This window comes from Drosophila willistoni, assembly GCF_018902025.1.
Source record: "Drosophila willistoni isolate 14030-0811.24 chromosome XR unlocalized genomic scaffold, UCI_dwil_1.1 Seg143, whole genome shotgun sequence".
Taxonomy (NCBI): Eukaryota; Metazoa; Arthropoda; class Insecta; order Diptera; family Drosophilidae; genus Drosophila; species Drosophila willistoni.
In genome coordinates, this window is record NW_025814056.1 from 7585437 (window position 1) to 7611339 (window position 25903).

At 34.8% G+C, this 25903-nt stretch overlaps 1 protein-coding gene across 1 annotated transcript; it reads left to right on the top strand.

The window, feature by feature from the left end:
* Positions 1–4688: 4688 nt before the first annotated feature.
* On the top strand, positions 4689–5491 carry LOC111519007. The gene is made up of 2 exons (XM_023177527.2): positions 4689–4766; positions 4823–5491. The coding sequence occupies exons 1-2, from the start codon at positions 4731–4733 to the stop codon at positions 5381–5383; spliced, it is 597 nt and encodes a 198-aa protein (XP_023033295.1). The 5' UTR covers positions 4689–4730; the 3' UTR covers positions 5384–5491.
* Positions 5492–25903: the final 20412 nt, after the last annotated feature.

A 25903-nucleotide genomic window follows, 5' to 3' on the forward strand; every position in this document is an offset into this window, starting at 1 on the left:
TTTTGGGGATGTATGTATGTAGCTTTGATGGTAGCGTAAAATCCACTTAAGCTGCCTGCAGATTTTGGCCGCATTTCTTTTCGGTTTTATGTATCTTTTCTTTTTTTGCACATTTTTATGCTCATCTCTTTTTTTTTTGGTTCTCTTTTTTTGTTTTCTTTTTTTTTTTGTTGGTAGCTGCATTATTTCAAGTTTGGCGCAAAGTATTTAAACCATAAAAAAATGCTCCTGAGCTTTATCTACTTAAAGGGATGGGGTAGGGGAAGGGGGGGGGGGGGGGGGCTGTGGATCAATGGTAGGGAAAAAACCATTCCACCGGGTTGGTCGTAAAGTTTTCTAGCATTTAGCTAAAGATTTATTGGCTGTTACTGGAACTTGCCCTCCTTTCCTTTCCCAGATTCAGATACTCCTTCATTCATGCTTCTTCCTGTCTTTTCCGTCCGGCAATTGCATTTCAACTATTTTTATCACCGCAGACACGTAACAGTCAAAGCCCCATTTCGCACTCCCCCCCTTCCGGCAGCCGTTTGCCTCAACATGGTTGGCCATTGGGGCTATTGGGGAGGATGATGTGCCGCCGCGTTTTTTAGTCTTTGCGTCTTCATTGTGATTGCGATTGTCACCGCGATGCGCGGAATTCTCTTGCATTGTATTACAAAATCTCAAGACGATAAGTGTCGTTGCTGCTGTTCCTGCTCCTGCTTCTGTTCCTGCTAGAAGATGGAAATGGAGACCATAAAAAGGGACCATTACATTACATTGATTTACATGCGCATCTTTGTGGCGTTTGTGGTGGAATGGCTGGTGGTTTATAGTGCGAATTCGGACTTTTGAATGCCCTGAGATTGTTACGGTCAGACTCTGATACCTTAATTTAGTTACACGGATTGTTTTTGTTGTAATAACTATATTCAATGCATTGAAATCAAAAGAGGCTTTTTTCGGCAGATGGGGTAAAAAAGTGGCAAACACTTTTATACTATAAAATATAATAAAAACAGAGAGGAAAACCATAAATGTAAAATAATACTAAAAGCAATAAAATACCACAACTCCCGCGTTACCAATGAAAATAAAGGCCATGTCTACTGTGTCTGTGACAACTGCAGAAAAGCTCAGCAAGACCAAGGCGACAAAAAACAAATAAAACAGAAAAAAGAAACCCAATGAAAAGAATAAAGAAAAAAACGATGAAGAGAATACCAGTTGGTGGCAATGGTGACCCCAGTGAGATGAACAGATGACAGCAACGCAGCAGCAGCAGCTCTAACACCGAAGGGCACCGCAGGATGGCTATGGTCCTGGGGCATTGTTTATTTAAAAACTACTCTATTATGGGAGATGGGAGACGCGACAGTTGCTTTGGCTTTATAAAAATGCAATTTCAATGCGACCAACGCGAGAGTCGGCAATACATAGCTTAGCTACAGTAACTAACAGCAACACCAGCACCAGCAGCAACACCAACAAACGTTTCGTTTTCAAACACGTTTTCCATATACCCTGTAAAGTGACTTACTGAAACTTAAAGTAACAAAGTAAAAACCATCCGTAAATCAAAAATTGCATTCAATAAAATTTAAGTTAGGTTTAACCAAATGTTTGAAATAAAAGCGGCTAGGAAGTAAGTTCAATAAACCGAAACCCAAAAGTATGCAATTGATGGCAAACAAGTCATTGTGTTGAGCAGACAAAATGTTTATCAAATGGCTAGGGTATTTTTGAAATAACAAATTTCTGTACTTAAAAAGAATTGTACTTATAAGCGAGATTTTACAGCAAGAACTCTATGTACGTATAAAGATAAACTAGTAATGGAATACAAAAGATGGAATAAGCCACCTAACTAAGTAGGTACCTAAGTAATTCCTTCGGGGGTTGGGTGACTAAGAGCCAAAGTGAATAACTGCAAAGGATATACTGATGAGGAGATGCTGCTGCTGTTATGCCAACATGAATATAAAGTTGCAAATATTTTTTGGTGTGTTTCTTTAAAATTTTAATCGTTGCAACTACTACTTAAGAGATTTCTTTGTTTTAGCTTGCTTTCAGATAGTTATTCTTCTACCATCATCTACCATCTCCCTCCATGGCCAACAATGCAAATCATTGGGGCTGAGCCATAGTTTCCACCAAGCATAAAAAATTCTATCTGGAAAGAGAGAAAGATCGTTTTTCGTGCGAGAAAGAGAGACACAGAAAATTAATGCTGATGATGAAAATGTGCGCATCGTTTTCAGATTTTTCGGAATTTTAATTAAATTTGCATTGTTTCAAGTGGCACTTGCTGGCGATGGAAACGCAACGCCTCGCACTACGCATTGCTCCATCTCATTCCTTTCAGCCAATGGTTGGGAACGGAGACCACCATCACCACCATTGAACCGAAGGATGCTTAAATTTAAATGGGTTTCACTTTTCTTTTGTCTTATGGCTGGCTGCAGTAGTTGCAAAATTTGTGGGGTACTAAATATTATTGCTTTAGTTGATTTTATTTTCGATATTCCATATATATATGTATACATATATAGGTTTATAAATAAGATAAATTAACTTATATATTTAGAGTGACTAAACAGCTAAATTTATTAAACATATTTCACATTTTCAAATGACAAGAAAATCAATTATTATAGCTTTTAGCTGTCTAAAACTTTTCTTTACTCTTTCCCCTTGAGCCATTGAAAGATTATTTATCCTCAGCTCTTGGCTAAGATGTCAAAATATATATATTTTTGATGTTGTCACTAGAAATAAAATACAAGCCCACACACACACAAATAGCTACATAAACATCTATAGAAATTCAGTTGGTAAGCCCAAACCCAAATGTCACGATTGCCTTTGTCTACACACTTCAAACACGCACACACACACAAACACATACACACACACACATAGACATATACCCACGCAGAAAAAAATATCCAAAGAGAGAGTAGAGCTTTGGGTTGTGGAAAATTTACATTTCCTTATACTAAATGTATGTGTTGGACTTTTCCTATTTCTTTTTTCAATGCTTTGTTTATGTATTTTTTATTATGATTGATATTTTTTGTTATTTTGTTTGGTTTTTTTGTTTTTTTTTGAAAGAAGTTACATATTTAATACAAATTGACAGCTGGATAAAAGGAGCATCGTGTTGACTTGTTTATGAGGTCATTTTGACTCAAATCCTTTTCCTCTTGAGCTTTATTTAGTCCCTCAAGTGTCGCATTAAATAATTTGCCAGTCAAATGATCATCGACAGTAATCGATGGAAGTGGCCGTAACTTTGTTACTTTTCACCTTTTTTTTGCATAACAAAAATATATCGAGAGAGGACAAGCCAAAAAGAAGAGACCAGTAAAAAAAAGTTAAGTTTCTTTTAGCTTTTCAAATAAAATTTTAAGCAACTACCCTTAGTAGGCTTTTTAAAGTTGAAAACTTAATAAATTGGGTTTTCAAAATAGTTAAGTATATGTATAGGGGAGAGTGTGGCTAATCGGCGCATTTTTTTTTAATCCTTCATATATCCTGATATGAGCACTTAAATGAAAGGTTAATTCATTGCCCAACTATTGATCAAAAATACGTTTCGATATAATTTACCAATACAAAGCTATAGTGGTTTTTTCAAACATACCCCAAATTGACGTGGTCAAAAATCGCAGGGCAATGTGGCGCATCGGCGTTTTACAAGTTTTTTATATAAAAAAAAACGATTTTTCAAAAAAAAACTAAATATAGTTTAATATTACAAAACTTGTTTTACAAAAAAACTTACTACCAACAATGTTGTTTGGTTTAGACTTTTACTTATGATTGTTAACGTCATCGTTTGTATGGCAGCTATATGATATAGTATTCTGATCCGTCTAATTTTGAAAATGTTCTGTTTTTATCAATAGCTAGTTTATATATCGGACTTTTATTTAAATATAGTTATGATTTTTAAATGCTATATTTAAATTTGTACTAGTGCGCCATTTTGCCCCACCCTTAGTTTTAGCATTTCAAACTAAATATTTTAAAACTGTGTGAAATTAAAAAAAAACCAGAGGGCCGGGGCTTACTTTGACCGCGTCAAAGCTTATATACCCTTGCAACTTTTTTGGAAACTCTTTCCTTTTATCTAAAAAAGCTAATGTTTGCGATAGAACGGCCTACAATCTTAGAATAGCATATAACGAAGTTATTCATCAAAGTCACTGTTTTCGACCGATCGTTCCTATGGGAGCTATATGATATAGTCACCCGATCTAAATCAAATTTAGTAAATAGAAAAAATATAGAAAAAATAGTTTAGAAAATAACGAAGTTATTGAGAAAAGGGACTGTTCGTGACTTTGCCGTTTGTATGGGAGCTATATGATATAGTGATACGATCCAGCTGAATCCGAGATATACAACCCCTGCTGTATATACAAGCCTACATGCTTCCTTCTATGCGTTGCACACTTCTGACCAAAATTAATATACCCTTTTTGCAGAGCATAAAAAGATACAGAAATATTTGACAATTGCTTACTGCTCAGCTTATTTTCGAAAGTATCTAGTACTTTCGACTAGACGGAAGCAATTCACATATTTTTGAGATCCAAGAAGGCCTGGGATGTTTTTAAAATTCGACCTGGTCAAGGGGGTACAGTACTTCAATCATTCTATTTCGAAAACTCATACAGTCAACATCAAAAATAAAACAAAAACTGTTTTAATTCTGAATATTAAAAAAGAGAAAAAGTGAAAATATGTTGACTGTTCAATTGATCATGGAATCCGGAGAGGTTAGTAAGCGTGAGGATATTACTTTTCATAATCGTGACCAAGTGTTCTTTTCCAGCAATTGGTTATGAAGCTCCCGATCTCAGCTAGTATATACGAACTTAAGAGAGAGCTGCAGAGTCTTCTCAATATTCAGGAACCATTGGAGATTTCTACTTCTGATGCAACGTTGGCCGATTCAGTTCTTTTAACAGAAGTTGCTGGTCTAGGCAACAACGAACAAATTAAGCCGATTGTGTCTTGCTATGAAGGCAACAATTTTGTGTGCTTGATACGATTTTCTCTTGAGTCCGGTGATATCGCGCTTCCATTAGTCGATAATTCGGTGTCAAACTCAAGTATCGAAGTTGAAGTTAAAGTTGAAGCCAGAGTTACTTGGCCAAAGGTAGAGACTTGTTTGCTGCGAATTTTCACGCTCCTCGAACGGCAGAACTCAGATATAAAGACGGAGAAGTGGGCTGTGGTGAGCCGGGAATATTTACCCCCTACAGTCACAAGTATTTGCCCCAATGAACGGGTTACGATCTGGATGGATGCGGACAGTGCGGATATCATCAAGAAGAGATTCAACTGCCTTAAACTATGTTTTTGGACGATCGAATTTGAGTTTTTCGATTAGATGACCCATATATATTTTTTATTTTATCGAATTTACATTTTGAAATGTTAAAAAAAAGTTACGATTACGGCAGACTTGTTTGCCTACCGATTATTCTGACTTATCGTAATAGAAAAATAATGAAATATAATAATAATTTATGGACTTTGCTTTACTACCGAAACGTTGCCAAGTGAATTTTCAAACTCACTGTTCTCCCCCGATCGTTGGTATGGGAGCTATATGATATAGTCACCCGATCTTTATCAAATTTGGCATAGTCGTTTATATGTTTAATAATCTCACAAATATTAAATTTCATGACAATAGTTTAGAAAATAACGAAGTTATTGGGAAAAGTCACTGTTCGTGACTTTGCCGTTTGTATGGGAGCTATATGATATAGTGGCCCGAGCAGTATATACAAGCCTACATTCAAAATTTTAGCTCTGTAGCTCCAACGGTCTAGGAGAAGTTTGCTTTGATCCAGACGGACGGACGGACATGGCTTTTTGAACTCGTCTCGTCGTGTTGATCAAGAATATAAAAATCGAAGTGCACACCATAAGTTAATACATGTCGGAACCTGTTTTAGTTAACATCTATCAAATTTAAAAATTTATTCAATGTTTTTGAAACCATTTCTCGGCAAAAAAAAAAAAATTTATTTTTGAGGTTAAAAATTATATAATCCCAAAAATTTCAGATACTACGAATTGGATACGTCTAAGTTTATTATCCAAATATAGCCTACCAAAATGCCATCTTAGGACACTTATCACTTTTTGGATCGTGCTATTATATTTCAAAATAATTCGACTGCGCCGGGTTACCCATTGCGCCGATTAGCCCCACTTTCCTCTATGTATTTTTTAGATAAGTATGATAAAACACTGGAGATAATATTTCATAAGAATTCTTATTCGCTTTTTAAGGTATAAACTACAACGCAAATGCTTAAGATTTTTAAACAGTTTTAATTTATACAACTAATTAAAAAAAAAAATAAAACAATTATTATGATCTAAAATAACATTTTTAATAGCTCACTGAATATCTTTGCTAGGATCTAGAAGTCCGTCGAGTGTTCATTGATCATTATTTTCTATATTGTTTTATATATTTATACAACGGTCTGCAAATTCTATCGCTTTAAACTTCAGGTTTCTTTCACTTGGTACAACTAAAAAAAATGTTTAATAAACTTGTTCGACTTTAAGACAGTGCCAGCGCTGCGAATCTTTTTTATCGATCTATTGTGTTCAAGGTATCTACGTCTTGATCGTTCGATCGTTTGCCTTTCACCAAACAGCTTTAGAAGAGAACTAAAGAGAGAGCACGAGACTCACAAATTTCATGGAAAGGTGTAGCAAGTACAGGAAGAAAAAACCGAATGAGATGTGGAAGTTCATTTGAAGAAAATAGAGTATAAGAAGAAATTGGTATTTTTAAAAATATAAATCAAAATGCAATGGATTCCCTAACACAACGATAAGATCGGTCTACTATATGTATATATGTATACTATCAGATATTTTATATAGCCTCCAAAGAAACTATTAGCAAATAAGTTGATAAGACTAAACTGTTAGTCTATTACCATATTTATAGCTTAATGTGTAAATATGATGTTTTTTTTTTGCCGTTTGAAATTCAAAAAAAAAACAAACAGAAATACTTGTGTGACGACGTGCAGCAAACGCTCTTTCAGTCATAACTTGTGTAAGCACATTTTACAGGTTCTTTGTTGAGAACTTGACCGTTTTGTAATGAAGGCAGCAGTAGCAGTTATCATCAACCTACAGAAACCCACACACGCATCGTACATGTATGTTTGTGTGTGTGTATATGTGAGTATGTAGTCAAGGACTCGTAAGTGCTTTTTAATTAACTGAAAAAGGCTGCGCGAAGCTCTCGAGTAGGGCCAGAAGTTTTATGCAATTCAAGGGTTAATACCTCAAATGGGGCCACGCCCACATATACAGACAGCGCTAATTAATTTCATGCAGTTTATTTATAAATCATCATCAAGAGTACGAAAAAGAAAAATAGAAAGAAGAAGAACTTCAAGGACTAAAGTATAACCTTTAGTATTAGCGAACTACGTCTGCATCTTGCTCATGATTTTTTTTTCAAATGAATGTATTTGCTGTGACGCCAAAAAAAAAAACACAAGTGGAAAAATATTTATGAATTTTTTTTCATATTTCTGCGCCTTTTCTTTTATTGCTTTGCTCCAAGTGCATGCAAAATTGCATATATACATACATACATACATATATAGTTCTTTTCTTTTTCTATAACAATATTTCTGCATTCTTTTAGCCATAAATGTGGATTGTATGGTACAGCATAGTTTAAGGCGCCTTTTTTCATTGCCACAAATCCTATAAGAAAGTTTTATTTAATCAAATAACTGGTAGACAGACATTTAATCCTGCTCTCAGCTCAATAAGCAGTTCTCTGGGTATACACAAAGCGAAAGAGAAAAAGTTTTTGTACCATATTTGCTATTGCCATAAACTTTAAGGTTCACATTTATGCCACATGAAATCACCATAACGCATAACTGAATGATATGGCGGAGGATGGCGGGGATCTGCATATGTTTGTGGTAGTGGGGTAACTAGTTTGCCGTTTCTCGCTTATTTCCTTAGCTTCTATGTCGTCGGATTTCTATACATCAAGTGCCCATGTGACGGCAAATGCAAGACAAAAGGCATCTCAAAGTTCAGATGTGATATGCGAAAAGATGAAAGAAAATATATGTATGCATGTATGTATGTAGGTACATATGTATGTTTGCATTTTTAATAAAGCGTGCATAGTCAATTTAATAACACACAACAACAACAAAAAACTTTAACTCTTTCTCTTTCCTTCTCTAGGTATGTCAATCTCTATTTGCTAAATCTATCTTTCTTCCTTTTTGCATGTATGTGTATATCTTTATTTGTGCTGGTTGGTCGTACTTTTTATTTGTATTGCAGTTTTCTCCTTAGTTGTGTGTCTATGTATGTGTGTGTGTGTGTTTGTCTACGTTGTTGAAAATTAGACAGGCAAAAGTTGATTTATTATGCTCTGTCTGCGAAATGAAGTGGAAGAATTTTGTTGTCTACTTTAGAGCGTTTCATTTGTTAGCCAAATAATGCCTCAAAGTCTGCTCAGATTCCAAGGCAACGCCAAAAACCCAAACTCTTTTCATTTCTAACCCCTTTTTTATTTGGCCAGTGTAACCTGGCTTCCGCTTATAGGAATTCTATTGAAATTGAATTGAAATTAATGAAAATTAAATATTTCATAAATGTTTATCTTGGGATATCAACAAGCAGATAGTTAAACAATATTTGTCTGTATTATAGAAACAATAAATAAATGCAGTAAATTGGTAAAATCAACTAAAAAATGAATTTGAAATTTTAGCTTTACATAAGCAAACATTTAAAGTTATTGAAATTGAAGATAAGAAGTGCATGAGAAATGCCTTACTCTTTTGCCCTTTGTGATAGAATCAAGTTTAATAAAAACAAAGAAAATACTTTATTATATATCCCTATAACAATTTCGAGCTTTCTACTGAATCGAAGATCAAATAAAAAATTCGAATACTTTGGAAGGCAATCCAATTTTTTGACACTTTCTGAAAACAAAAACAAAAAACCATTTCGTATAGCAATTACATTTCAATAAACATTTATATTTCCTTCTATGGAATTTTCAAACAAACTGTAAAGTGCTCTTTAAGCTTAGATACAAAAACCAATGAATTTTTGTTCGCACTTTCATAAGGCAATCAGCCGAAAAATTAAAAAAACAGCATAAACAAAATGAAAATTGAAAAGTTTTTGTGTTGAAATTTATGAGGATGCCATGCGAGTGTAAAAGCAAGAGAGAGAGAGAGGGAGAGGGAGACACATAGATAGATAGATAGACAGAGAGAGAGAGAGAGCTTCGGTTTTAGCATTAGAGTAGCTCAAACATCATATAAAAAACCTTAACCCCGTCAATATGGTTGCCTTTTGTTTACAAAATGTCGGCGAATTTTTTGTTCGCCCATTTTGCTGGCAATAAAATGAAAAAAAAAAGGGTAAAAAAGAAAACACAAAAAAGGAAGAGAGAAAAGCAGCGAGAAAGGACAAAAGAGAAGTACATGAATAAGGATTGAGGAATGGAAGGGACACAGCGGAGGTTGCACATTCAATCAACACATTGCTGACAACTTTTCTGGCTTGTATTCGAGGTTTTTGGCAGACAGTATCTCTCTCTTTCACTCTGGGCCAGGCCAGACCAAAAACAAAATAAAAAAAAAAAATATTACAAAAAATAAAACAAAACATTGCAAGCGATTGGGAAAACTGGAAAACACTCGTTTTGGGTAACCAGCTACTGGCTACCGGCAACTGCAAACTGCAAACTGTAAACTGGGAAATGGTAACTGGGAACATGTGTCTGCCGACAGACGCTTGGCTGCTTTTATAATTCCTTTGTACAATATTTGTTTGGCAATGAATTTAATTGATGTTCACAGCTAGCCTAGCCATGCCAGACACAGAAGGTCGGTTCGGCGAGGGCGTGGGCATGGACGACGGTGTCGTCAGCCCAAAGGCAAAAGAAAAACGATGGACATGGATGATTGTGGAATGGATGTTTTGGGTGAGTTTAGGGGCATTGGAGTATCTATCATGGTATGACGAGCGTGCGAAACTTCAATCAATTTGATTTTATTAAGCGTCAATGGATCGGTCCGGTTGTACAAAGGTGTTGACCTGGCATTTGTGGTTGTCGTTCTCCCAATGGTGTAATCTGCAGGTGTTGAAAATAGCTATAACTAAATCTCAACTAAATTACATATATGAGAGTACCGGGCAAATACAACTGAAAGCCTGTCAAGTTTAACACAAAACAAGGACACGAAAAATAACCTGCACCCAATTTAATGGCAAAATATATATAAGAATATGTATTTTTGGATCAATTAAATGGGATTAAATTTCTACATTCAAGTTAAGAGAAGTTAGTTTAAACAAATAACGTTTAAAAACACTTCAAGATAAACGATTTTTTTCCTATTTCTTTATTAAGCATACTGGTTTAGCAAATTTCTATCTCATATGTGTGTAAATTTCCGTTTTTGGTTATACGTGAAAACTTTTCTTATGTGAAAATATAAAATTATTAAATATGAAATAAATTGCATTAAAAACAACAGAATGTGAGAAATAAAAATGATTGTCAACACTTGACTTTGACACAACTTTGCACTTTCAATAAGCAGCATTAAATATCATAATTGCAAGTGAGGCAAGAGTTTCTGAATGAAAATAACATCAGAATTTCTACTTTTGTTGAAGTCAGTTAACAACAGCTTGCATCTTAACAATATAGGCTGAGATAGACAGTTAGAAAATGTGTTAATATACATTTATTTCGCCTTTTGTAGTCTATACAAAGTTTAATCAAGGACACTTTGTGGGATTTGTTATGTGTTTGAAACGTATGAATGGCATATATATGTATATGTATGTATGTATGTATAAAACTTCAATCAATTCGCTTTTCCGACTGTTCTTAATGAATTAAGTTGCCTTTGGTCACATGTGTCCCATTGTTGAGGTCACAGAAGGTTTCCAAAGTCCATAAATTTCTGTATAATTGTCAGCCAGTCGAGGATATATCCTCCTATGTGTATAATATGAACATAGTTACACAATCCAAATAGATGGTACATACATATGTATATACATATATATATATATACATACCACACATATACACGGATTATTATTAATAGACATGCCACATACACATCGTACACACACACACGCACACACACAGAAAGAGCAGTGAAGCCATCTGAGCTCTTAAGAAGAAAATTTTATGCATGCGCCACACAAAACTTGACTAATTACAAATTTAGCCACAGGTTAAATGGCGAATTATACGTAAATCACTTCAGCGTAGCAAACGGAAATGAGCTAAACAGGAAGATGATGTTTAAGGAAGGGCATGGCATGGCATAACAGTGAGGAGGGCGGGGTTGATGCCAAAGTGATGGTAGATAGGCGATAAATGAACACAAAGACCGCCGACTCAGACTCATGTGTGAAATTGTGTGACAAATGAACAGCACCACCAACAGCAACAACAACAACAAAAATAACCAAAAATAAACCATGACGAAAAAGCAAAAGCTGTAAGAGATTAGTTTCGTAAAGGAAGCTAAAACAGAAGTCACTTATCATTGAAAATGTTGGCATTTGGCAAAAGATGAATTCTTCTTATTTTTCTTTTCGTCTAAGTAAGAAGAAAAATACCAAAATTATCGATTATAAAAATTTCAAGAATTTAATTACTAGCAATTAAAATGAATCATTTAAAACAATTCTGGGGTGCATCTTTATAACATAATGAAGCAGAAGGGAATGTGGCAAAACTTTTAAGCAAAACTTACTTAACGAGTATACATATACATATGTACATATACATTTAATCTCTCTAGCTGTTATATTCTGTAGGAAAATTCTGTTCGTTTAAATTGCAGAGGCGGAAAGAGGCGTATCAAAAGTATGAAATAAACTTGGTCTGCGTGCAAACTACACAAATACACATCCCAAATTTGGTGGCTCTAGCTATAACGACTCAACTTTTGATGCTGATCAAGAATATATATATACTTTATGGTGTCGCTTTCTTCTGCCTGATTCATACCATTTCACACTAAGGGTGCAAGATAAAACTAAGACAATTAGACAACTGAGATTAGATTTTGATCTTCTTGAAATTCGCTATATCCCAGAAGATTCTTGTATGACTTATTCGAATGCTCTATTTATTTTGAATATTTCAATTATATCACAAATCAATTTACGTAATCTTATTACCTTAAGTCTTTAAAACAAACTACTGCTCTAACGATTTCAATGCAGTCAATATCATAGAACTTTGAAACATTTGTTTAACGTGATTTAAAGCAAACCATTCGAATATCAATAAGCACACAAATATGTAGCATTTGAAGCTGCAGTTGAACAGTTTGATGTTCATCTTTGGTGTATAAAGAACGATTTTATAGAGCAATTCAACTGGAAATACCATACATCATTAAACTGAAAATGCAACAGAAGTAATTGCGTTTTAAAACAAAATGCATTAGCTTGGATCATGCCATATACAAACTACATCACAGATTCAGTTGAATATACATAAGTGAGGCCTATGGAAAACATCTAATGGAAAGTTAGATATAAAATACATAAAAAAGTAGAAAGTTGAAATTGCTTTCACTTCTAACTTACTGTATATAAACATCGATGTGCCTTTTTGTTATAATTTTCTACTTGTTTGTCGTTATTTTTGCAAATTTGTCTAAATTAATATGCAATTAATGGCGCCACTTGCCATGCTGTGCCAACCACCATTAACTCGCCCCACCTTGCAGCACACCGACAGCATGGCATACATATACACATTGAAGGGAGGGGATGAGTATGAGAGTGGGAGTATACTTTTCAGCGCTATTCTTCGAGTACATTTTAATTTATGCGCTTTTCAGCTTTAATTTATGTGGAACAAACCAGGCAACAACTGGACCACCATCCGCTTCTGAAGTCCCTGCCCCTGTTCCTGTTCATGTTATTCCTGCTCTTTCTCTTTGGCCTGGCACCAACAATCACCTTGTTGCTGCTGCTGTTGTTGTTGTTGTAACTCTAATTTTATGAATTATTGCTGATTAATTAGATTGTTAGGCTAGGATGACGATGAATTGCCCGAAGAGCAGAGCATCCGTAATTTATTCACTTTTTCTATTCATAGTCAATGGTGAGTTCTTGACAATGGAGGGAACGAGGACGAGGACGAGAACGAAAACGACAAGGACTGGTCAATTCTCTGTTCAACACGTAACGGAAATTGTGTGCGGCGTAAATAACGGAAATTAATAAGAAAATAAATCACACGGATGCTGTATTTTTTTTTTGCCCTTCCCCCAACCCACTCCCCCCCAAACCACGGGCACGGGCATTTTCACGCTCTCCGCTTACTTTAACTTGTCTATCAAGGACAAACAAAGCGGTGGCATTTCGGGTGGTTGCTTGATGATATGTAAAAAAGTGCTGCTCTGTTGCTGATGCTGCTGCTGTGGTTGATTTACGATAAAAGGGTAACTAACTCTATAGTAGAATCGTTAATTAGATATTCGCCTTGTATAATTACATGTTATAGAAAATGTATAAATAGCTGAAATTAAATTATTTTTAAAATGAGTCTAAGGTCCTTTAGAAAAAAGGTTTAATTTTATTTAGAAATTCATTGTCAAGTCTTTGCTTTAATTTTGCTGTTGGTATTTACATAACTTTCTGTAAGATCATAAAGATTCAACCAAGCCAATTTAAAAATGAATATCTGTATATCCACTTCTATACAAATTGTCTGGCACATCTGGGCACTGTAATCAAATCTCTGCAAAAGCTATCAAAAGTTTACAGGTTTTCCCATTATGATTTTGCTGCTCCGATAAGTAGGCTATGATTTTTATATGACTACATCGATTAATTTCCCTCTCTCTCTTTCTTTATGTGCATAGTTAAGTGCAACAGGGAGGGAGGTAGTGTAAACGGTGGTGGTATGGTTGACTGATTGGTGATGAAATAACAGTTTATTTCAGTATTTTCAGTAGGTATTATTAAAACACAAATACCAACTGCAAAAGCAACAATCATAGCCATATGTATCTTTAATGAACATACACATACACACACACAGCCCGACAGTCAGATAAGTGCATATGCAAGTGACCGTGTGTGTGTGTCTGTGTGTGTGTACAGACACATGTTTCATGGTTCTTTAACCAGATTGCTCTCTCCACTTTGCCTTTTAGCTGTAGTATTTTTTTCAATTTGTGCTGCGGTTTTAAGCGCTTGTAATTGCTTTACTTTAAAATTCAGTTAAAACAAAAATTCCCACAGATAAACACAGAAAACCAAATAATAGAAAAAAAAAGAAACCATAAACCCCTCAGTTTTGCACCGCAGCAATTATACACTTGCAATACTTTAGCCAAGGAACTCATAACTTTGCCTTATATCTTGAAGAATTAAAAAAAAAAATAATATTCATTCTCTAACAAATAAAGATATGCTAGATATATTATATGCAAAGTTTCATTCATTTAGCAACATAAACATAAAAAATGAATAGAAACTTGTTAATGATTTTTTGTTGGCTTAAATGATGTATAAATTGTAGAAAACTCTTTGGCAAGAGTATAAATAATAATAATAATAATAATAGGAGAGGCCAGAGAGAGAACTCATCAAGTATCTACTGGCGAAATTGATTAATTGTGTTGAAAAATGTTAAAAATGCTTTAATTGTTTTTTCTTTATTTTTTTTTTTTTCATTTGCCTCTGAATGGTTATGGCTTAAATGTAACAGAAATTGTTGGCACGGAATTCGCTTCTGTTTTTGCTTTCTTTTTGTTTAATAAGTAATATGAGCATATAACAACACATATAACTCTTTCCAACAATTGCAAATGTGGACCCCCCTCCCCCCACACGAACACACAGACACACACACACACATCTACATCCACTTTCATTCAGCCATACACTTTTTCATTCATTAATACGTTCATTTTGGTCACCCCGTAACCAATTCAATCCATTGGAGTGACTAGAATATGGCCTTAAATTGGTATACCATTTTAGGGTAGCCTATAAAATAACCCATAATGATTTGTCAAATGCCATTTTCATCTGTTCATGACGTTTATGTAATGAGTTTTATGCCTTTTGAACACAACAACCGAAAAAATGGCAAGTGATGGTAGATTTCCAACAGGAATGATGATGATGTACAAGTATGGATGACGATGATGATGATGATGATCACAATACAATAATTGCTTGTGCGGTTAATGTGATTTTTCAATTGATTTCTCGTAATTTTCCCCTTCCAGCATTTTATATATATCCAACAATTGTTGTGTTACATTGGACCAAGTGAAATGTTTTGGTTTTTATTCGGTTTTCATTCAATAGCGTTGCTGTAATGCGGTTTTTAGCCGGCAACTATGAATTGTGTCGAGTGGCGGACTACTAATGAAAAATGTTCAGTAGTTTTCATCTATCGTATGCATGTATGTATGTATGTGCATGTGCATGTGCATGTGTGTTTGTGTGTGTTAAGTAATGATTACTTTGCTTTTGCTTTGCTTTACCGATAAAATGTTTTAAAACCATAAAACCAAAACTTTTTATAAACTTAATTCCTGATGTTTTCATTTCCAACAAATTGAACTTGGAATTTCTCGTTTGAACTTTTCTCTTTCGTTGCATTTTGAGTTGCTCCGTAAATCATAAAGAAAAAACAAACTCTCGTAAAAGTAATAATGCGATTAAGCCTGCTTAAGCGACCCAAAAAGCATACTTAACAAACTGCCAAGTGAGCCACAGACAAAATTGTCTGACACTCTGACAATCTTACTGACTAAACTCTGCCCCTGCTACTGCCCCTGCCCCTCTGTCTCCTGTCTCCTGTCTCTATCTCTGTCTCTGAGGTGGAGCTTTGGGATAAGGGTAGATGCTGCCACATCTTAGCATAAAATAATAATAAACAAGTAGAAACGAACGAAAAAAAAGCCAAGAGAAAACAAGAGCAAAGCAAAGTGAAGCAGATTAAATTCTTCGATAACGATTTCAAAAATGAAATATTTTCCATCAAAGTGATTAATTATTTTGCAACAACAATGAAAATCAAAGTTATTGGCAAGTCATTGCATCGACTTTAAAATGCCCTGAAGCGCCGTAATTTTTTTTCTTTACAAGTTGCGAAATGTTCATGAAACATTTTTAGTGCGTTTTCTTTTACACAATTCCCATCATAGAAGGCTTTAAAAATCAGCAGCTGCCAGCTGCTAGTTTTTAATTTCAATTTTAAGTTTTATATAAGTTCTCTTTCAAAGAAATCGTTTGATATTTACCATGTAACAGAACAACAAAAAATAGTAAAAGTCTTAAAGAATTTAACTTTTCAAGTTAGTAATCAGATTAAAAAATAAAATAAAGATTTTTTGTATAGACATGTTTACAATTTTTTGCCCTTTTTATTTAAAAGGACTCTTAAATATTTTTAAATGGACAGAAAAGTTAAGTAAAATGATTGCAATATTTTTGCCTTCTTCAACAATAAATTAACTTTACCAACTAATATGAGGACTAAAGGCATAATTGTTGTTTGAGAAAGTTTGTGCATATTTCGTGCTTTTGATTCACTTTACCCATAGTTTGCCACTTAAGCGGCTTTTCAATGAAGTTCCACCGTCTCCGGCGCCTTCAAGTTTTACGAACAGCTTTCCGTCGACTGCTTCATGCCGCTGTTTACAAATCCTTGCAGCATCTGCATGCAAATAAAGATGAAGAAGGTGAAATTTTGGCCAGAATCTCCGCTAAGGAGCTTACAATTATTTATTTATATTTGGCGCACTGTTCCGGCACTGTCGCCCGGCCGGGAATGAGGGCAATGAGGGGGTATGGGGATGTGGGATGTGGGTTTTTTGTTTCGACAAGTCTTTTTTGGTACTTTCGACAGTTGTTGTGGCTTAGCGGCCGTGAAATAAACTCGAATAAGATCCACTTCTGGGTTACCCCAGCTAAAGACAGAATGAGAATTGAGTGGTCAGAGGAAGAGAGAGCATGATAGAAAGAGAGAGAGAGAGAGAGAGAGGGAGAGAGACTATGGCTGAGGGAGAGGGAGAGAGACTATGGCTGAGGGACACAAATGTTTTGCATAATTTGTTAAAAGGATTTCAAGTTGTTTTCTGTTGAGTGAATTGCGGTGAACTTTGACTTAAGTTGCATTTACACAGCTTGCACGAAAATTTTAGATAATAGACTAACAGTAAAACTAACTTACCCATATGTAGCATACCTTGAGGAATAAAGCGAAATAATAAACAATTTGTAAGCAAATCCTTTGTGTACTCAACCCTTAATAAAGTAATAAAAAGCAATAACACTTTTAAAGCCATTTAATTTGACCACACAAGCGAAATATATGTGAATGAATGGCAAGAAAAACATATTAAAATTTTGTTATAACCTCCCCCTAATCATATTTTCACGCAGCCATTCAGTCAGCCAGGCTGAGTCAACCAAACAGTCAACCAACCATACAACCAACCAATTTTAACACTTTTTTCTAAACACAGAAAACCTCCAACTTTTGTTCCACTCCTCTGCACATGACAAGCTGGACATGTACTCTAGCTAAAGCTCTGTAGTTGTAGCTGGAGCTCTGGATCTGGTTGTGAATGTGGCGCAATAGCAATTGCAATTATATAGCAAACTGTGTTTGGCGTTAAAATCACCGCAGGGCCACTCCAAAGCACCATGATATCCATGCTTGAGTACTTGTGGGTAGTTTCGGTACGTTTATGTTCTATTTGCTCTGTTGAGAGTTGGCACTCTGTACTATCTATCTATCTACTACTGCTACAGCTACTACTACTACTACTACTACTACTACTACAACTAGTGCTGCTATTGCTTTTTTATGCTTTTTTCTGTGTCGTTCTTGTTGTTGTTTTGTTTTTTTTTTTTCATTTGAATGACATGCATGAAGTGTTTATTGCATTTCAGAAGTGCCCGTCCCCATCAAGCTGTTGAACCAATATCTAATAACTGATAAATGTTTATGGCAGATGGCAACTAAAACATGTAACAAAATTATAAACTAGTTTTGGCCCAATGGCTCTGGCAATGGCTCTTGCTCTAGCTTTCTCTGCATTCAATTAAAGTAGCTAAGCTAAAATTTTGTAGAGCCAAAAACTTTAACAATTTTGCAGTTCAGCTCTGCATGAAATCAATTGAAGCGTAAATTTGATTTAATTCACAAAAACTTCGAGGGCAAATTGTTCGAAGGATGAAGGATAAAGGACGAAAGAATGTAGATGGGCGGAAGGCTAGCTAGCTAGCTAGCTAGAGAGCTAGTGCCTGGTGACTGGTGGCGCAAATTCTGGCGACTTGGCATAAACTAACTTCCGTTGCAATGCCAGCTCAACTGCATCTGATGAATAAAACATGTTTTTATGCGACACTGACTGAGAGAGTAGGAATGGTAAACTGGTATAAATGTGGGAGGCCGATTCGTAAAGATTGTGGGTGGCAACAAAATTCGATGGTTATTTGTGAAAATGACGGCATTTAGTAGTCTATACTTGACAGTGCTAGGCCGTGTTTATTATACCTTAGCTAACGTAAGATACTCAAAGGATATTTCTCATTTAACATTCATTTACTCTAAATACTTTAATAATTTGATTTGCTATCCAAAGCTTTTTTATTTCTGCATTCAACTGCATTCAAATTGATGGTAGCTGCTCGGCGCGGTTTTACCGCAAATGAAACAAATCAAAACTATGCACAACAGTGCAACACTGCAAAGGCTTGACATTTAGACACATAAATCAATTGAAGAATCAATGAAGTGCAGGCGCAGAGTTTGTACCAACTGAAAGGAGAAAAGACGCGGGGGAACGCGACTGTAAATGGCTATTCCAATGCCAAGTTACCAGTTGTTGATTCATGTGCTCTGCCAGGCTGATAAACTGACCTCACAAAAGCAAAAATTGTCGAGGAGTAGTGGAGCGTAAGAGAGTGGGTGTGGGAGTGGTACGAAACGAAACGAAGCGATGGGTGGCGGATGGCGGATTGTTAATAGAGCCAACTTCAATGGTGTTGACCATGCGTGGGGTCAGGTCATGCCATTCACATAATTGAGCCGACAATTTACAGTCGAGGACAATGCGTGGAAAGTTAGCAAAGTTATTTGCTGCTGTTGTTGTTGTTGTTATTGTTATTGTTACTGTTACTGTTACTTTTGTTGTTGTGGCTCTTGTTGTTGGTCATGTTGTAGGTAATTCGAGGAGGAGGACGTGGAGGAGCAGCAGCAGCAGCAATAGGTGAAGGGCAAAAAACACAAGTGAAGTGATGAAGAGGCGATGAGTGGTAACAATACACATGCGTGCTATAATTTAGCTATCTTTCACACATAATTCACATAGAGAATATTGCATGGGGGGTAAGCAAGGTGGAGAAGGAGTTTGTAGTTGGCAAAGTGCAGCAGATAGAGACGGAGGACGAGATGTAGAGAATGAATGAGAAGGAGGAAACGCAGCAGCGGCAGTCATTAGCATTAGCTCGATTTGACTACTCCTATGCAACGGAAACGGAAATCGCACTGAATTCAAAATGACAGTCGAGACAGCAACAACAATAACGACAACAACAGCAATAGGCAACAGACAAATAGAACAACAAGTTACCTATTGAACAAGACCTTCAATTGAAGTCATTATTCCTTCATAGCCAAAGAAAAGAATCAGAATTTATTATCACTGACAAAAAAGTGAAACAAGTATTATAAAATTACTCATACGACATGATGTTCTGGTTTTCAAACAAATAAAAAGTATAAAGGAATACTCTTTTTTATGGAAATACTAAGGAAATTCACTATAAATTTTTTTGGCGGATGTTTTATAAACTATTTAAGGCTTAAATCATTTCAATAAAAACAAGGAAAACTAAAAAAATAAACCTTTAGAAATCGATAAACAATCTTTCTTAGTTTTTTCAAATCTTTTATTTTTCATATTACATATTTTGTTTTAAGTAAATGCGCTTGAAAATAATTGAGAATATGGCCATTGAACCTGCATAAATCTAACATCGTTTTTTGTACTTATTTTGTATGCTTTGGTCATAATTTTTTTACTCCAGTCTCGTCAATATTCAAATTTCAACTTTATAGTTCTCACAGCTTTTGCATGCATTTTATCCCAATTTACGTGTAATTTTCTTGAAACAAAAAACAAAAAAACTGAAAATTGTATGCAAAACGCTTGAAAAATGCATCATTTACATGTAGTAGCCAAACCAGAAGGATCCTGTTGATGTATGCAGTAGCCAAACTTCATATATGCATCCCCCTATATATGGAGTAGTATGTATGTATCTGCGTACTGGTGGTGCATAACAGCAATATTGAAAGTGCACTTGGTTTCTGTGGTCCAGCCACAAAGAAAACAACAACAACAACAACAAAGTGTAAAAGTGTTGTAATCAACAAAAATGTCATCATCGCCAAACTACAGTGGACAAACCGTTGGTTAAACAAGAGACAGGACAAGCAAGTCTATCTCATCGATGTCATCAGCACGTAAATAGTGAATGAAACCATCACACATATACATACTTGCACACATACAGTGTAAATTGTAGAGTAGATAGAATAGTTTACTAAAGAGAAGAGTAAAACCTTTATCGATACAAGTCTCTCAATTAATATTAATTATAGTTTCTATAACTAGCACAGATAAATTTTTTACATTTTTTAGATACCTTAGAGTGTTAAATAAAAATTACGAAATATTTGTTTTTAGATATCTGCTATTTGTTTCTATTGGTAACAAGCCAATATGTGTTTCTATTGGTATTAAGATCCAATTTATTAAGGCTAAAAAATGTTCACAAATAATTATATACATTTATGTATCTTAGAAATAAGTATATACATACGTAATCAGGTAAATATATACATTTACCCAGATCTACTTCGCAATTTGATTGACTTGCAATTGATATTGCTAACTGAAACAAATGCAGACATCAGTTACACATTTAGACCAAATATTGTTTGGATACCGGAAATGCTAACACACACATACATATATACATATGTAGTTATGTATATATACACATTTCTATACATATCTATATACATAACTACATCTATAAGTCCATATGTGTATGCCTTTTCCATAATTCAACAGTCAGTTGGTAGGTGGTGCCACCGTGTTGACTCGAGCTAGCGAATTTATGCAAAAAGGAAACGACAAGGACGCTTTGTAGAGTGCAAAAAGGTACCCAATTCCAATATGAAATCAAAGTTTGCATTGCACGAATTTGTTGTACCCTAGACAACGAATGTTCCAAATTTGATTCTTGAAATTAAAATTTTCTAAGTATAGGAATTAGTCAACGAACTTTTTAATTACTTTTAGTTTAGAATACAAAGAAAATTCTCTCCAAAATACTTAATTTGGTATAGATGTGTTACCCGTTTTTTAAAAGAGCATCAAAATTGAAATGAAAACATTTGTCCAGACTTTGTTCGGATAAACTTGCATAACTTTTACAAGCTTGATTGACTCTAGTGAAATTTTCTTGTTTTTTTTTCTTCTTTTGGATTGAAACTTGTTTGACAGACAAATATCGTATTTAAAATTCAAATTTGGTGAGCCAACAATTGATTAAAGGAGTACTCAAAAAACCTTAAAGAAAATTATTTGAAATCCAAATCATCGGTAAGTTCATTTTGTTAAGTAATCTGTTTCTTTTTTTTAAAAAAATATTTTGTTTACTTTTTGCCTTACACTTTTTTGTAGCTCATAAGTTATCTTAGTGCCACAAATTAATTGCTTGCACATTCAATGAAGCCATTTCGATTTATCTTTCTGTGTCTTCTACTCGAATCAGCATCGAGACAATTTAATATTTATTGCTTTTTATGCGCGGGCGTTAAATAAATAAACGATAATAATATACCTCCCGAATACTGAAACAAGACGAGAACCACAAAAAGAGCAGCAGCTAAAGTTGGTTTGGGGGAAAGAGACTGAAAGCAGGAGTAGTAAATCACTTGGAAGACTATCGTAGACGTGACCCTGGTTTATTCTTTCAAACTGTGACAGAGCCGAAGAAAACCTCCCACCCAACAAAAAAAAAACCAAAATTGAATTTGCTTCCAAGGAAAATCCCAATCGAAAAAGCCTACAACTTTTTAAAATGCTGACAGCAGACTCAAAAAAAAAACAAAGTCCAAGAGTGAGTTGTTTAAAATTGATAGAAAATAAATATGAAATCCGTCATGCTTATTTTTTTAATTGTCAACGACAGACCACGCCCAGCAAAACAAAATTAAATAAAACAAGAAAAAAAATAAAACAAAGAAAAACAGGAAAAAAAAGAAACAACAGAAACTGACAAAAGCAGCCGTTGAGAAGAGTCAAGTTAAGGAAGACAAAGCTTGATGAACATCATGGTGCTCCTGGCCGAAAATTAATTTTCATGTTTCCGAGGGGTTGTGGAAAGTTGGTTTTTGCGTTTTTTGTCTTTTACGGAATTTGTGTAAAGGGAGTGTGTGAAAAGGAGATAGTACAGGGCCAAGGAAAAAGGTTTTACAGGTGTTAATTTGCATCATTTTACGCTTAACGCGTCCAGGAGAATGCGTAGGTGGCTGACAGGATGGCAGGCAGCAGGTGCAACTGACACTCAGAGACAGGTCCTTGGTAGCTAGCTAACAGTATGTTGAATGCACTGCCACAATGCTACAGCATAAACCGACCAAGACAGCAGACAAAACCAGATGAAGTCTAAAATGATATCCCAAATGTTGGTTAGGAGATAGAAACTCATAGCAAACGAGCAAGTATCTTTGGCTACGAGAATATTCATAGTCGACACATAAAAATAATTCCTAATTTAGGTAATAAACTATGTGAAATGCTTATAAAATTGGAATACTTAAATTTATTTTAATCAATAACGACATTTGGCAATTGACGAAATCATTTTCGTATGCCATTTTGCCAACTTTAACATATGTATTAAATCCCAACCATTTCCTTGCTTTTCTCCTCTATATTCTGCAATGCGAATCCCAATTATTGGCATACATGCAAATACATATTGTACATAGATTTATGGCTTCAACGCTGACATGACATTTGGCGCTGCAACAACTAGAAACATATTTTTGCTATTTAGACAAGAATGCAATGTAAATGGCAATGACATAGGCAAAGGATCGACAGAGAGCAAAGGAGATTAAAAAAGAAAAGAAAAAACAGAGAAATAAAGAAGCAAACCAAAAATGTAGCCAAAAAAGGACAGTTTTTCTTTTTCCAGAAATTACAAAATCATTTGGCCCGACAATTATTTTCCTTATAATATTTGTATATCTATAGAGTCAAGTGTGAATGCAACTGTTTGGATCAAAATTCGTAGCATACTATTTTGGGCTTGCCAATCATTGGATCTGTCAGACATCACTGTGGAATTTTTCATAGCATACTATTTTGGGCTTGCCAATCAATGGATCTCTCAGACATCACTGTGGAATTTTTCATAGCATACTATTTTGGGCTTTGCTTAACATTAACATTTTAAGAGCATTCTGGGTTTTAGTTGTATAGACGACAACTATTTTTGTAAGCATTGCATTTTTTTTACCTATGTCTACAAAAGGAATTTCCATCATAATTGTATTGTTTACTGTATTGATTAAGAAGGAACACAAAAAAAAATTAAATTAATAGGAGAGATAAGAATTTACGCTCTGATTGAGTGAGACGATACGATTTTTTGCCTAGCGGCGATTAAGTATAGAACATATTACTGTGTCATTCTTTTGTTATATAAATGTGCTGTAATTATTATCCTGCGGTCAAGTTAATTGAGCAATTGCAAAAATCAACAAAACCCGACAACAAAGATTGGGAAAAATCCCATTGGATAGGGTAAGGAAAACAACATGAAAGAGCATGGGAGACCAGCTGCTCAATTCAAAAGGAGGGCGAAAAATATAATTAAGTTACGCCCTGGGCATTGGAAAACAAAAACAAGCGCAACAACAATAGCAAAATGCCAACCTACAGATTGTTGAATGGGGAATAATGATTGGTCGGTGTGCCGCATTGTGGGTGTGGGTGTGGTTTTATAAGGTTTGCCAGTGCCAGCCTTATTTTTCCCCGACAGCTTTCTGGTCAACACAATTGCCTGCGGCTCAATTTAATGACAATTATGATTGATATTAAACGCCCTTGTAGAAAGTATTATGCATATTCCTCTTCGTTTCTCAGACCTTTGAGAGGGTGAATAGAGCTCATATTCAACTCATATTCATATGTATATAGACTTAACTCAAGAAATAGATTTGCTTCTTTTTTTCCAATTCATTTGAGTTGATTCATTTAGGTAATGTTTAAGGCTGATAAAAATAAGAAAACTCTACTAGCATTATAAATACTGACTGTACTTTATTTGTTCTTGCAATGACCTTCATACAATGTCATCGGTGATAAATGTCACTTTCATAAAATTATGAAAGTCGCCGATGAAAATTTTGAAAAAGTCATCGCTGACATTTCCAAAAAAGTTATCGGTGACATTTCTAAAAAAGTCAACATCGGTGACATTTCTAAAAAAGTCATCGATGACATTACTGAATGACATTTCTGAAAAAGTCATCGATGACACTACTAAAAAAGTCATCGACGACATTTCTGCGCTGACATTCTGCGATGACATTTCTGCGATGACATTTGTAAAAAAGTCATCGATGACATTTCTGAAAAAGTCGTTGACGTCGTTGATGGACAAAAAATTGCGATTACCAACTTCGGCGCGGTCGAAGTTATCGATGACATTTCTGAAAAAGTCATCGATGACACTTCTAAAAAAGTCATCGATGACATTTCTGAAAAAGTCATCGATGACATTTCTAAAAAAGTCATCGATGACATTTCTGAAAAAGTCATCAATGACATTTCTGAAAAAGTCATCGATGACATTTCTGAAAAAGTCATCGATGACATTTCTGAAAAAGTCATCGATGACATTTCTGAAAAAGTCATCGATGACATTTCTGAAAAAGTCATCGATGACATTTCTGAAAAAGTCATCGATGACATTTCTGAAAAAGTCATCGATGACATTTCTGAAAAAGTCATCAATGACATTTCTGAAAAAGTCATTGATGACACTACTAAAAAAGTCATCGATGACATTTCTGAAAAAGTCATCAATGACATTTCTGAAAAAGTCATCGATGACATTTCTGAAAAAGTCATCAATGACATTTCTGAAAAAGTCATTGATGACACTACTAAAAAAGTCATCGATGACATTTCTGAAAAAGTCATCAATGACATTTCTGAAAAAGTCATCGATGACATTTCTGAAAAAGTCATCGATGACATTTCTGAAAAAGTCATCGATGACATTTCTGAAAAAGTCATCAATGACATTTCTGAAAAAGTCATTGATGACACTACTAAAAAAGTCATCGATGACATTTCTGAAAAAGTCATCGATGAAATTTCTGAAAAAGTCATCAATGACATTTCTGAAAAAGTCATCGATGACATTTCTGAAAAAGTCATCGATGAAATTTCTGAAAAAGTCATCAATGACATTTCTAAAAAAGTCATCGATGACATTTCTAAAAAAGTCATCGATGACATTTCTGAAAAAGTCATCGATGACATTTCTGAAAAAGTCATCGATGACATTTCTGAAAAAGTCATCGATGACATTTCTGAAAAAGTCATCGATGACACTTCTAAAAAAGTCATCGATGACATTTCTGAAAAAGTCATCAATGACATTTCTGAAAAAGTCATCGATGACATTTCTGAAAAAGTCATCGATGACATTTCTGAAAAAGTCATCGATGACATTTCTGAAAAAGTCATCAATG